A 15221-nucleotide genomic window follows, 5' to 3' on the forward strand; every position below is an offset into this window, starting at 1 on the left:
CAAAAAGTGGTTTTTAAAACAGGATCATAAGACATTGCGAGTCACGTACCCAATTACTTGGATTTCTGACTCTAAGGTTCACATTTTAAGGAGAAAGGGAGAATTCTGTGCCTCGAGTGAGACTTGTATTAACAAAGAATTTATATTCAAGCATTTACCATGTGAATATCTCATCTGTGATTTGTCACAATCTGTGAGGTAGGTTCTGGTAATTCCTTCTGTGTGGAGGTGAGGAGATGGAGACTTAAATTTGGTGAGTCTGTCCAAAGTCAGCAACTAGGAAATGGTGGAGCCCAGATGCCACCCCAGTTGAACTTCATTGAAACCCAGACACATTCTGCAAGTAGGATTATTATTATTTTTTTTATCAGCCCAGAACTCAAAGACCATTGGTTGAGCCTTCTGGTTCTCTGGCCATAGGCATAATGTTTTATATGGAAAAGAATGAACAGCTCCTACTTTCAGGATATTTTTTCCCAAAGAAAACATTAGAGCCACTGCAGAGATTTACTGAAGTATAATTGCTTTCAGGTACAGAGAGTCAGGAGCTGAAAGAGTATATTATGTAAATTCAGGGTAATGGAGAAATTCGTATATGAAGACCAATTTTTTTTAAAAATCCAAAGTCTACTTGTGGGTAAAGTTTATAAAGCTGAGGCTATTTTGGCTTTGCCTGAAAACCCTACGTCTCTTACATGCTGTTAGCTCATCCTTGGGATTTCAGACCACTTGCTTAATTAAACCCTCAAGTTATCCCAATCACTGGCATATACCAGACTCTGAAATCTGTTGAGATCATCATTTTGTTGGTGTATGTGCGGGCCTTTCTGGAACTAGAGAGTTGGTAAATGCTACATTCTTTCATCTCTCTTAAAGACATTGACAGCCCAACAAACCTGGTGACTGACGGGGTGACAGAGAACACGGCCACCGTCTCCTGGGACCCGGTGCAGGCCGCCATCGACAGGTACATGGTGCGCTACACGTCTGCTGATGGAGACACCAGGGAGGTGCCGGTTGGGAAGGAGCAGAGCAGCGCCATGCTGATGGGCCTGAGGCCGGGTGTAGAGTACACGGTCCAGGTGTGGGCCCAGAAGGGGGCCCAGGAGAGCAAGAAGGCCGACACCACGGCCCCAACAGGTAATGGAGAGGGCGTCATCCCTGTGTCACTGCTAAACTCAGGTCTGTTTCAGTTGGTTTTCCTTCTGTGACCATGGCAGAAAGGAAGGTTTTATGGAGGGCAATGGTGTCCTTGTAGGGTTCATTGTGTACCTTACTTCCATATGATGGCTTCTCGTAGAGTGCACAGCTCATCCTGTGGTCTTCAAACTTTGGTCTCTAAAATTGATATTACTGCTCATAGTCTTTTGTTCTCTGCCTGTACATCTGTGCTGTGGACACACTAAATGCCTCACCTGATACGGACTAAACACAATGAGAGCACAAGTGCCCTCCAGGTGGGGGGAGCCTGACCAGGGTCCCAAAATAACCCTGTTTTCTTTCCTTACCTGTTTAAACGCTTTCTGTGAATCTTTTATGTTTCTGCCCTTTTGATGAATGTTTTAGGCAGAAATAGTAACAGTGCTCTGTTAGCTAAAAGTAAGCAAGTACTAGTCAATTTTAGTCCTCACCACATATCATTTTAGTAATTAAAATGTCTATATCAATACTTCATTTAAAGTTAAGTCTCCTCTCCACCAGCTTGGGCCATTTGAGGGCTAACTACCTGTGATGGGAAGGGACCTGCTGGGCTGCTCTTTTGTTTCCCTTTTTATCCTTCAGATACCCTCCTTCTAGCATGCTCACTGTAGTTTCAGGCCCATTTATGTTTGGTTCAGCTTGGAGAGAAGCCAGGGGTCAGGAGGAGGAGAGGTAAGGGGTCCTGCTGGACTGTAACTGTCACAGCTGCCCTGGGCCTGTCATGGGGTCTGACAAAGCTAGCTGTTAAAGCTAACGTTTTCCTCATGGAGCACTTCTGTGTGTTCTTCAGAAACCCTCTTATACTCTGAGCTTTCATTGTAGTGATCCTGTGACAGAGGCATCTCTTCTGCTGGTCACCGACTCCCCTTCCTCTGTCTACATATGTGGGGTGCACTCCAGTGCCTTTCTGGTGGCATCACCTCACCCCTCTGGCTGAGTGTCTTGGACAGCTTCTAAAACAATCCTGGGCAGGCTCTTCTTTCCTTGGCCCACATCTGGTCCACAGGGAACATGCAGGCATCCATCCATTCAACTAGATACATAGTTCTTTTGCAATATTCTCCATCAGAGCAAACGACCATGTTCTCACCTCTTAGATATTTTAGATACATGTCAGACATCAGCCTACAGTATTCTCTAAGCCTTGGGCAGAGCTTCTCTGCCTTGGCACTACTGAAATATTTGGCTGGATAATTCTTTGTTGCAGGGATTGGTCTTATGCACTGTATGGTGTTTCACAGCATTCCTGGCCTCTACCCATTAGACTCCAGTAGCCTCCTCATCCCACAATTAGTTGTGACAACCAAGTAGGTCTCCAGATAATTGCCAGTTATTCCTGACTGAGAACACATGAAACTCAGAGTAACTCTGCCCAAAGAAATCCACCCTTGAAGTCCCATCCCTTTGGCCTCTCCAACCCCTTTCGTTGTCTGGAGATGATTTGGCCAACCAAGGGCCACAAGACTGTTGGTCCTACCTTGACTGTGGGTTTTAAGATTGGAATGTAGATGCCAATTATCTTGGGGTCACAGCTCAAACCAAGGTAAGGGGAGTCCTGCTTGAACATACCATTGTACATATGTGACATGACTTAGGAACAAAGACTTTAGGGAAATTACTCTTGCAAAGAACTGTTTGGAGCAAAGACATACTATTATTTTCTTGGTGACTACATTTTTTAATACATTCTTTGTGTGTAGTGTGAAGGACCATAATCTTCATTCATAAAATATCAGCGAAGTGATATCAATAATAGCTTATGATCATTGGGAATCCACTCTGTGCAAAGAATTGTCACAATGGGGATATTAACTAATTTAATACAGCTAGTCTCCAGGATATACACTAATATTATCCTGTCCTGCTTTTTTTTTATTCTGTAGACACTGTAATACTTCAATATTTTCAAGGCCCCTTTTTACATGATATTTTTTGTCTTAGTATTCAGAGCCATCCAGTGAGATATACACTATTAAAAATCCTATTTTATCCATGCATAGAAGTGAGGTGACTTGTCCAAGGTCATGAGACAAGTTGGTAATTTATGAAATTAGAGGTATGCATGGAACATTAGTGCTCAAAGGAGCTTTAAAGTCTGTCCAACCCGAACCCCAGATTTACAGGTAATGAGGCTGAAGCCCAGCCAGAAACCGTTGAGATGTGCAGGGCCACAGCTTTTATGACTCTGGATCTAGTACTCATCCTACTGTCCTGTGATATCTCCTTGAGGATCCAAGAGTCCAGCTGTGGAAAGAAGATTTATGTCCCTGAAACAGCTGAAAACTGACATAGGATGGGAAAACTGTAAGAACAGGAAATGGCCTCCCTTCAAGCAACACGGTCTCACTCTTCGGTGCTTGTTAATCGTGCACTTAACTCTCCTTTCAGACATTGACAGCCCCAAAAACCTGGTGACTGACCGGGTGACAGAGAACACAGCCACCGTCTCCTGGGACCCGGTGCAGGCCACCATCGACAGGTACATGGTGCGCTACACGTCTGCTGATGGAGACACCAGGGAGGTGCCGGTGGGGAAGGAGCAGAGCAGCACCATGCTGACGGGCCTGAGGCCGGGTGTGGAGTACACGGTCCAGGTGTGGGCCCAGAAGGGGGCCCGGGAGAGCAAGAAGGTGGACACCACAGCCCCAACAGGTAATGGAGCATTGTTCTTTGACAATGTAAGACCTAAACCTATGGCTGATCAAGTTTTGTTTTCCTGCTTTGACACTGGTGGACCAGATGATTTATGGGAGAGCAGGATAGTGTCCCTTCATAAAAGATTGCACACACCATGTCTCACCTTCCTTTTGCACATTACCTCCAAATAAGCTTATATTGGCCTCATACTTTGGTCTTATAAATATAGATGGTGATTGGTCCTATCTACCCACTCTTCCTCCAATTTGTGCTCAATCATTGAAATGTTTTGTCTCAAAATGGAAAAGATATAAAGAAACCATATATGTTAGGATCAGTGAGCCTAGTCTTTAAAAAAAATTTTTTTATAACGCTTTTTATTTTATTTTTGAGAGACAGAGAGAGACAGTGCGAACAGGGGAGGGTCAGAGAGAGAGGGAGACACAGAATCTGAAACAGGCTCCAGGCTCTGAGCTAGCTGTCAGCACAGAGCCCGACGTGGGGCTTGAACCCACGAACCATGAGATCTGACCTGAGCCAAAGCCAGACGCTTAACCGACTGAGCCACCCAGGCACCCCAAGCCTACTCTTTAGGGAAGTGGTTTTTTACTTGATCTCTTTGAAGTAAGGAAGGGTTACTGTTTTCTTAGGGGATAAATCTGCTCTGGAGCACCGTGTGCTCCATTCTCGGGATCCTAAGGTTGCACTTACATCCTGTAACAGTTCATCATTTTTAAAGCTTGTTCATCTCTGTGTCCTCATTTTTTAAGAACAGACTTATTGCAATGTAATTTACTTTCTATAAAATGTACTCTTCTAAATCATATCGTTGAGTGGGTTTTAGTATATTTACAGAGTTCTGCAACCATCATTGTTATCTAATCAGAATATTTTCATCACTCCAGAAAGAAACTCCATGTCCATTAGCAGTGCCTCCCCACATCCACTCCCCCCAGCTCTTGGAAACAACTACTTTCTGTCTCTGTAGAGACAGAATGTCCTTATTCTGGACATGTCATATAATGGATTCACACAGCATGTGGCCTTTCATGACTGGCTTTATTAACTACACATAATATTTTCAAGGTTCATCCATCTTGAAGCATGTATGAATATTTTACTTTCTTACTAAATAATATTCCATTGTATGGATGTAACACATTGTTTATCCACTTGTCACTTAATAAACATTTGTGTTTTTTATACTTTTTGGCTATTGTGAATAGGGATACTGTGAGTGTTTGTGTACAAACTTCTGACTTCTGTGTGGCCATGTGCTTTTGATTCATTTGGGTATATACCTAGGAGTGGAATTGCTGGGTCATATGATAACTCTGTTTAACTTTTTGAGGAATGGCCAAATTATTCCCTGAATGGTGACACTGTTTTACATACCCACCAGCAATGAATGAGGGTTATATTCTTCAGTTGCTTGGTCCTCAGAGGCATTTGGTGAGATGGGTAGAGAAGGAATCATTATCCCCATTTTAGAGTTAAGAAACCTCAAATACAAAGAAGTGAATGATTTTTATGAATCACAGAGTCAGCTGATGATTCAAAGTCAGATTTATGGAATATTCATTGAATATTATGGTACCTTCGTATCTATTTAGCAAGGCCCATATTTTACAGAGAAAGAACTGAGGCTCAGCTGGGGGCAGCGGTGCTAGCTGTCAGGGCCATGGCTGGCTGACGGCGGAGCTGGACCGACATCCCTGGTCTGTTGGCTCTGCTCAGGGCTTTTCCTACCCCTCTGCTCTGCATTTCCGGGCTGGAACTGCAACCCAGCTCTTCTGACTCTGGGTACTGGTGCTCATTCCATTGTCTGTGCTGCCTTTTTGAGGATCTAAGAGTCCAGCCATGGAGAGAGGGTCTGTCTCCGTGAAACAGCTGAAAACTGACATAGGATGGGAAAACTGTAAGAACAGGAAATGGCCTCCCTTCAAGCAACACGGTCTCACTCTTCGGTGCTTGTTAATGGTGCGCTTTAACTCTCCTTTCAGACATTGACAGCCCAACAAACCTGGTGACTGACCGGGTGACAGAGAACACGGCCACCGTCTCCTGGGACCCGGTGCAGGCCGCCATCGACAGGTACATGGTGCGCTACACGTCTGCTGATGGAGACACCGGGGAGGTGCCGGTTGGGAAGGAGCAGAGCAGCGCCATGCTGATGGGCCTGAGGCCGGGTGTGGAGTACACGGTCCAGGTGTGGGCCCAGAAGGGGGCCCAGGAGAGCAAGAAGGCCGACACCACGGCCCCAACAGGTAATAAGAGGAAGATGGTCAATTGGAATAGAATTTTGAGCATGTGAATTGTGTGTGCATGGTACCCAAGAAGCGGCCTGAGATGAGAGTCATAAAGACCAAAAAGGACAATGAGTCCTAAGAGTGATCTCAGTGAGGCGGTAGCTGGTCGCTCTCACCTTGCCTGGTCGTGGCAAGTAGCTCACAAAACCACTGAGCCCACGAGAAGGGAGAAGTCAAGCTATGCACTGGCCATGTTTTCAGTGGACTCAGCGAAGACGCTGATCTTTGCAATGCTTGTGATAATACTTTTAGAATGATTGCCCGTGAAGTAGCCCTTGATAAGGTGATAAATTAGGTACCCTGAACGTCCTGGCAGATGTTTAATGATGGTAGTGATGTGCCATTATCTTGCTAAGAATATGTCAGTCCTTCCACATGAAAGCCAAAAATGTATGTTAAGCTTACCATGAGTAGTCTTTTGAAACTGGGAATCAGAGTTTCCTTCCTCCATCAACTCCCAGCAGATTCTGGATGGGAATACCATGGCCTTGTGCTAAGAGAGTTCCAGAAGTTGAAAATGACAGTGATGGGGTGGTGGGTGTCTCTTCCATGGCTTCAAAGCTTAGGCTTTTCCAAATATTATTTTTAAAGAAATTGACAGCCCCAAAAACCTGGTGGCAGACCGGGTGACAGAGAACACGGCCACCGTCTCCTGGGACCCGGTGCAGGCCACCATCGACAGGTACATGGTGCGCTACACGTCTGCTGAAGGAGACACCAGGGAGGTGCCGGTGGGGAAGGAGCAGAGCAGCGTCGTGCTGACGGGCCTGAGGCCGGGCGTGGAGTACACGGTCCAGGTGTGGGCCCAGAAGGGGGCCCGGGAGAGCAAGAAGGCCGACACCACGGCCCCAACAGGTAATAACAAAATGATCAATCAGAATTAAATTTTGAGCATGTGGATTTGAGTGTGCATGGTACCCAAGATGTAGCCTGAGATGAGAGACTCTGCAAAGAAAGTCACAAAGACCAAAAAGGACAGTGAGTCCTAGGAGCGATCTCAGTGAGGTGATAGCTGGTCGCTCTTACTCTGCCTGGTCATGGCCATGGCCACGAAACTGCTCAGCCCACGAGAAGGGAGAAGTCAAGTTGTGCACTGGCCATGTTTTCAGCGGACTCAGCAAAGATGTTTATAGGCCCTGATCTTTCCAATGCTTGTGATAATACTTTTAGAATGATTGCCCTTGAAGTAGCCCTTGATAAGACGATAAATTAGGTACCCTGAACATCCTGGCAGATGTTTAATGACTGTTGTGATGTACCATTATGTTGCTAAGAGGATGGCTTTCCTCCCACATTTTAGGGAGCTAAAAGCCAAAAGGGTATGTTAAGCTTACCATGAGTAGTCTTTTGAAATTTGGAACCATGAGTTCCTTTCTCCCTTGACTCCCAGCAGCTTCTGGATGGGAATACCATCGCCTTGTGCTAAGAGAGTTCCAGAAGTTGAAAATGACAGTGATGGGGTGGTGGGTGTCTCTTCCATGGCTTCAAAGCTTAGGCTTTTCTAAATATTTCTTTTAAAAGAAATTGACAGCCCCAAAAACCTGGTGACTGACCGGGTGACAGAGAACACAGCCACCGTCTCCTGGGACCCGGTGCAGGCCACCATCGACAGGTACATGGTGCGCTACACGTCTGCTGAAGGAGACACCGGGGAGGTGCCAGTGGGGAAGGAGCAGAGCAGCGTCGTGCTGACGGGCCTGAGGCCGGGCGTGGAGTACACGGTCCAGGTGTGGGCCCAGAAGGGGGCCCGGGAGAGCAAGAAGGCCGACACCACGGCCCCGACAGGTAATGGAGCATTGTTTTTTGAGAACGTAAAACGTAAACCTATGGCTGATCAAGTTTTGTTTTCCTGCTTTGACACTGGTGGACCAGATGATTTATGGGAGAGCAGGATAGTGTCCCTTCATAAAAGATTGCACACACCATCCCTCCCTTCCCTTTAAATGATTTCCTTACAAGTCAGACCCATGTGATATTTTCCAAAGTACAATTTTGCCGTGATTGGATGGTCGTGTCCGGCTACTCCTCCTCTGGGTGCATGAATATTTCACCATGGACAGTAGTAAGGGTCCAGCATTTTGAGTGGGAGGAGAAAATGAAAATCAAATGTTAATATTATTAAATAATAATATGTGGATAACTCAACTTTGCAAAGTAGACCTCATATCTACCAGAGCAAGTAGATCTATGTGGTGTGCTGTAGGACGAATGAATCATGATAATCTGGTGTTGAGGATGAGGATAACTTCTATGTTCTATTCTAATTTTATTGGGAAAGAGATGCTTGGCCATGTTTCTGCAGTGATTTAACCAGCAAACCAGCATTACAAGTGAATCCATGATGTGTAAAGCATATTAAAACTGGACTTCATTTGGCTGATCCATTCAACAATGTGGATTGAGTATTTACCATGTGCTCTGTTCTCTATGGGGCTTTGGCGACCCAGAGGAGATATGGTCATGGTCCTCTTCCTCTTGGAGCTGACATTTGCATCTGGTTATTAGAGTCATCTTGGAGGAAATGAGAAATCTTCATTGACATGATGCTAGAAACAAAATGATCACTGCCTGTGAGCATGGACTGTGTCTTCTTCAACTGGACCCTGTCCTCCATGTAGCACCATGCCTTGTGCATAGTGGGAGTTTGATATACGCTTACCAAATACATAATGAGATTTGTTTTGTACTCTCTCTGTAAAGGTAATAGTGTCGATTTGCAGATTTTGGTTTACTGTGCTTTCTGCTTGAGAAGCCCAGCTTCGTCATACCTTAATGAAGCTCTATCATATCTTTTTTTTTTTTTAATTTTTTTTTTGAGAGACAGAGAGAGACAGCGTGAGCAAGGGAGGGTCAGAGAGAGAGGGAGACACAGAATCAGAAGCAGGCTCCAGGCTCTGAGTTAGCTGTCAGCGCAGAGCCCAATGTGGGGCTTGAACTCACAGAGTGGGAGATCACGACCTGAGCCGAAGTCGGACACTTAACCGACTGAGCCACCCAGGCACCCCTATCATATCTTAATGAAGTAGTTAGAGTGTAGGTGACGGGAAGACCACGTAACATGAAAGGGCCTCACTCCAAGCAAAACGATGTGAGTGTCAGCATTCTGTGGCCTATAACTAGTGCACAATAATGAGTACTTTTCCTTTTAGACATTGACAGTCCCAAAAACCTGGTGACCCACCGGGTGACAGAGAACACGGCCACCGTCTCCTGGGACCTGGTGCAGGCCACCATCGACAGGTACATGGTGCGCTACACGTCTGCTGATGGAGACACCGGGGAGGTGCCAGTGGGGAAGGAGCAGAGCAGCACCGTGCTGACGGGCCTGAGGCCGGGTGTGGAATACACGGTCCAGGTGTGGGCCCAGAAGGGGGCCCAGGAGAGCAAGAAGGCCAACACCACGGCCCCGACAGGTAACAAGAGGGAGGAAACCAGAAACTGGGGTCATCACTGGGGGTTGATCTGCTGCTGATGAATTATGCCCCTGTTGCTTTTGGGGTCTGTGACTCAGGGACCGTTTTAGGAAATTTTGCTGTAAAAAACCCTCACTCCCCTACCAAAAAAAAAAATCACCAAACCATCATTATGGGGTCCATACTGAGCAGTCCTGTGAAGGTCTTAAAACTCTTTCCCCAAGCTTGTGTTTTAACTGCTCTACCTCTCCATGATAAAAAATTATAGGAAGGTAAAAACAACATAAAATTCCAAAAAAAACCCCATACTGGATTGGAGAACAGTTTTGTGGCAAGCTGTTTTATCTGGTTTGACTTAATAGATGGTGTGTATTTTAGAGGAATGAGTGTTTCCCTGGCAGTTAGAGCTGTGTGTTCATTTCAGTACACAGCTATGTTTTGATGAGCATCTTCTAAGCGCCAGGCCTGGGATCCAAGGCAAACAGAACAAGTATGATTCCTACTCCCTTGCAGTTCAGTGAGAAAGACAGACAACCAATAAGGAAACCAACTCGAAACTGTAAATTATGATAGGTTCTATGAAGGAGAGGAACATAGTGCAGGTGTAAAGAATAACAGGGTAGGGATGTTCCCTAGAGGGGATGGGTTGAGTAATGGTTTAGATACACATCGATGGACACAGCCAAATAACAGTGGAGAGCAGCTTTCTCTTCTCTTATGGAATGGGCAGAGTAGAAGCAGGCCAGGGCTGATGGGGTAGCTCCCTGGCACGGGAGACCCTCGCCCCTTCAGTATTGCTGTGCACGCATCCCTAGGTGGTTGCCTCCATCTCTGTGGTCATTGTCTGTCCTCATTCCAGCAGTGGAAAGGGACCCAGGAAAGGGAAGGGCATGACCAGAACACTGCACGCATCCTTCAGGTCTTCTCGTGTCCCACTGGCCAGACCCTAGACGTGGTGCCAGACCTCACCACAGGAAAGGCTGGGCACCGAAGTCTTCAGCTGGATGGTTGCATGCCTGCCCTACCCTTCTGTTAGACCATCCCATCCAACTCAGTAGCCCCTGGCTGCCTGTGGTGACTTAAATTTTAATGAATTAAAATTAAAATTATTTTCAAAGTTGGATTCACCACATCTCAGATGGTCCATTGCCATGCTGCTACTGGCTACTGTATTGGACAGGGCAGAATATTTCCATCATTGCAGATAGAGCCATCGGACAGTATGCTTACGGAGGAAGAGGAGGGTGGTTATTGGGGGAAACTAGCTATTTCTGGCCAAGGGAGGAATGACCTGATGGCCGTAAGCTGCAGCCGCTGATGGTCACAGGACAGCCATGGGGCTGGTGTTGCTGGAGCACCGAGGGTGAGGGAGGCAGTGGCGCCAGGCAGGCGGGAAGGAGGCTGAGTCACTCACACGGGACCCCATGTGCCTGAAGGAAGGAGTGTGTTACATTTATCAGAAGAAGAGCAACTTGATTCTGTGTTTGTTTAAAACAGATTATTCAGGCCACAGTGAGGAGAATACACAAGGAACATGACAAGAGTAGCACTAGGAGGGTTATTGAAGAGTCTAGTGTAAATCCCGGCAAGAGGTGGTGATGGCCATTGGGAAAGGGGAGAGGGGATACCTGGGCACATATGGAGGCATGAATGCCAGTGTTTGTTGATGGGTGAGGTGTGGGGTGGGGAGAAAATGAACCAGGTATGACCTGGGTTTCTGGCATTTTCTGAGAGACTGTGAGATAAATAGGCTCAGGGAGGAATGTTAAGACTTTTAGACATTTATGCTGGAGAAATTTGTGAGATTCCTTGGCCAATTGACTTATCCATCAATTTGCAAATATTGGTCGAGTATCCAACTCAGGCTAGGTGCTGTGGTGGATACGTGGTTGTGGGTGCAAGCCAGGGGCTCACGTATCAGGGAGCTGGGAGCATTGGTTGGTGTTCAGAGCCATGGACATGGGTGCGGTCCTTAGGGAGAAGTGGAGAGAGAGGAAGAGGGGGGCCCTTGGCGCCCCAACGTTTCCTCGTTGCTGACAAAGGAGACCGAGGAGGCAGTTAGGAGAAAACGAGAGGAGGGCATAGTTGTGCAAGTCAAGAGCTGAGAGCATTTTAAGACAGAGGGAGTGGATCAGCTCTGCCAAATGCCGCTTAAAAGTCCAGGAAGGTGAGGATGGTGAGTGTCCGTTGGGTCTGGCGACACGGGGTTGGCGATGACCTATACTAGTGGTTTTGGTGGCGTGGTGTAGAAAAGTGCCAAAGCTCACTGAACCGAGAGGTGAGTGGAGGGGAGGACTGAAGTGGCGGCACGCAGACTGCTCTCCAGAGAAGTCTGTCTCCTGAAGCGTGCAGAGGGGCCGGAGAGCAGGAGAGGCTGAGGGTGCTGAGAGAGGGCAGATGAAAAGGAGCAGAGTCCTTCAGAAGGTGGGAGGCTTCAAAACTCAGAGTGGAGAAGGGCTTGTCTGGGTTTGAACATGGGGAAATGGCAGGATCTTGGGCAAGTCTTTTCATTTCTCTGGACCTCCATTCTCCTCTCCTTTGTAAGAGACGAGAAGGTCAGAAGATCTGACGTCTCAGCTCTGAGACTTGGTAAAACAAAATAACCACATACCACGGAGATAACGAGAAGAGATGTCCCAACAGTAGTTTGGGTGGCTTGTCCTATTGCTCAGGAAACTTTCAGTGTTATTTTTGTAGAACTAGAGAGACAGAATATTTCCATATTGACAAACTTGGAGATCTAATTCCTCCCATTTTTAATGTGGAATTAAATTTGGTGGAATTGTATCATTATTAAATATACTTGAGTGGAGAGCTCCTAGAGATGAGGTTGGGAGGTAGGATGGCCTCCTGTGGCTCTAAAATTCAGCTTTTCCTTTTTAAAAAGAAATTGACAGCCCCAAAAACCTGGTGACCAATCGGGTGACAGAGAACACGGCCACTGTCTCCTGGGACCCGGTGCAGGCCACCATCGACAGGTACATGGTGCGCTACACGTCTGCTGAAGGAGACACCGGGGAGGTGCCGGTGGGGAAGGAGCAGAGCAGCACCGTGCTGACGGGCCTGAGGCCGGGTGTGGAGTACACGGTCCAGGTGTGGGCCCAGAAGGGGGCCCGGGAGAGCAAGAAGGCTGACACCACGGCCCTGACAGGTACTGTGAGGGCCTGGGACGGGGGACCCTTCACACCCATCAGCACCTGGGGGTGTGGAGAGGAGCAGGGAAGACCATTGATTCACCTGAGGACATGACTCAGCGTGGTCCCTCTTTACCTTATGCCTATAGGACAGCTCTGATTAAGGAGTATAGAGGAGGTGTGGCTGGTGGCTCAGTGGGTTAAGTGTCCGACTCTTGATTTAGGCTCAGGTCGTGATCTCATGGTTCAGGAGTTCAAGCCCCGTGTTCAAGCACTGCCAGTGCAGAGCCTGCTTGGTATTCTCTCTCTCCCTCTCTTTGTGCCTTTTTTCCACCAGCATGCACTCTTTCTCTTTTTCAAAATAAATAAATTTAAAAAAAGAAGAAGAAGAAGAGTGTTGAGGAGGCAGTGTGAAAGTCAAAGCGTGTGGCTCTCCCGGGTGGTGGTGCAGAAGTAGCCTCGTCGTCACCCCTCTACCCTGCCCAGCTCCCAGCTCCCCGCCTGGATGGTACACCTGCTTGGCCTCAGCTCCAGTTCGGAGAAGAGGGAGGCAGGTTGTGCTTCTGTTTCCACCTCCCAGATTGGGGGCAGTGGTGGAGTGTCTTTTCCCGTTCCTGTCCCCCCCCCCCCCAGCCCAGTTAGTGATCAGAGGGGCCTGGACTGATGTGTTTTATGTGTGTGATGGGGCCTCGCAAGGACTGAGAAAATCGCCGGGTCCACCCTGATGTCCTTGGGTCTCTTTGGACAGTTGGACAGTCCGGGCAAGGGCTGGCCATCCCCTCTGTGTCCAGTGTGGCTGCTGGAGTCAGAGGTGCTGTGAATTTCTTTATTACTTAAAATTAGCAGGGGCGCCTGGGTGGCTCAGTTGGTTAAGCCTCCAACTTCGGCTCAGGTCATGATCTCACATTCGTGGGTTGGAGCCCCGAGTCGGGCTCTGTGCTGACAGCTCAGAGCCTGGAGCCTGCTTCCAATTCTGTGTCTCCCTCTCTCTCTCTGCCCCTCCCTGCTCATGCTCTGTCTCTCTCTGTCTCAAAAATAAATAAAACATTAAAAAACTTTAAATAAATAAATAAATAAAATTAGCAGCAGTTTTTAATTAAAAGAGTAAAGTGTACTTAGAATAAAATATTTCAAACTAAACAAAGGAATACATAGAAAGAAAACTCTTCTACAGCTCAGACTCCCTAATAGTCAGTGCTGTTCTCCAGAGGCAGCCAGTCCCTCTTCCTTCCTTCTTTCCTTTACCCTCCCCCACTCCTCTCTCTGTCTCGCTTGTTCCTTTCTTCCTCTATTCCTTCGTTATCTTCTCTTTGCTTCACGCTTCCCATTTAAAAAACTTTTCTTAATGTTTATTTATTTTTGAGAGAGAGACAGAGACAGAGCATGAGTGGGGGAGGGGCAGAGAGAGGGAGAAGGTTCCAAAGCAGGCTCCAGGCTCTGAGCTGTCAGCATAGAGCCCAACGCAGGGCTCAAACTCACAAACCACGAGATCATGACCTGAGCTGAAGTCAGACGCTTAACCCACTAGGTGCCCCTCACTCTTCCCAAGCTTAAAGACAGTAAGGGGCGCCTCAGTGGCTTAGGGGGTTGAGCATCCAACTCTTGATTTTGGCCCAGGTCATGATCTCAGGGTTGTGGGATCGAGAGCCCTGCTCCAGGCTCTGAGCTGACAGCCTGGAGCCTGCTTGGGGTTCTCTCTCTCTTTCTCTCTCTGCCCCTCCTGAGCTTGCATGCTCTCTCTCTCAAATAATAACAATTTAAAAAGACAATATTGCCATGTTTCTACTTCACAGAAATATGGAAGTAACTCAGACATCTCGAGTCCATTACCAGGGGCTTGGTGGGCAGTCGGAGAAATAACAGAGGCCAGCTTAAGATACTTAAATAGTTAAGGTTTTGCTTTGATGTTTGGAAGCAGGAAATTTAGTTTTGTAGTGTGATGGAAAGAATAAAATCCATACCAGATGTTCCGCTTTAGAAAGTCAAACCGAGCTGATATTACAGAAACTCAAAATTTGTCAAAACAGCCTAATTCAAAACAACAGCTGCCTGATTTCTATTAAAACATTGCAATTCCATTCTCGGCCGAAAACGCTACTGGGGAGAAAATAGCCTGGAGACATCTTTTTTGGGGACTTCTAAATTAAAATCACCTTCTATGATGATTTTTCAAAATGGAAAATTTTCACTCAATCTTACTGGGCTTTAAAAAAACGACCCATCTGATCAATTAATACGGTTTTGACTAGAATTCTTGCTGAGCTTTGGTTTTCCCAGTCTCTAGAGCGCGCAACCCCCTCCCTGCACATTCAGAGTCACAAGGGAGGCTCTGCTTTTCCTCCGCTTTTTCTTCCCTTTCTCTCTTTCTCTCCTTTGCACAAAGGCCACCGCTGCTGCCGCGCCTTCCCCGTGCATCTAAGGCCACATATTTGGTTACGTAGGAGATAGAATTTGATATTTCTGTCCCAACTTAATGTTTATCACAAGCCCCCGTTCTGCTGGTGGGTGGGTGTCTCAGATTTAGGGGG

The 15221-nt window shown here is 47.0% G+C and overlaps 1 protein-coding gene across 1 annotated transcript in view; it reads left to right on the forward strand.

Moving 5' to 3' along the window:
- The window catches only part of TNN (tenascin N), a 54042-nt gene that overhangs the window by 20152 nt on the left and 18669 nt on the right, over window positions 1-15221 (forward strand). Inside the window, 5 exon segments of the mRNA XM_029933083.1 lie at window positions 3589-3852; window positions 5841-6104; window positions 6738-7001; window positions 7668-7931; window positions 12447-12710. Coding sequence (XP_029788943.1) covers window positions 3589-3852; window positions 5841-6104; window positions 6738-7001; window positions 7668-7931; window positions 12447-12710 — 1320 coding nt within the window.

The sequence above is a fragment of the Suricata suricatta genome, chromosome 3 (genome assembly GCF_006229205.1).
Source record: "Suricata suricatta isolate VVHF042 chromosome 3, meerkat_22Aug2017_6uvM2_HiC, whole genome shotgun sequence".
Classification (NCBI taxonomy): Eukaryota; Metazoa; Chordata; class Mammalia; order Carnivora; family Herpestidae; genus Suricata; species Suricata suricatta.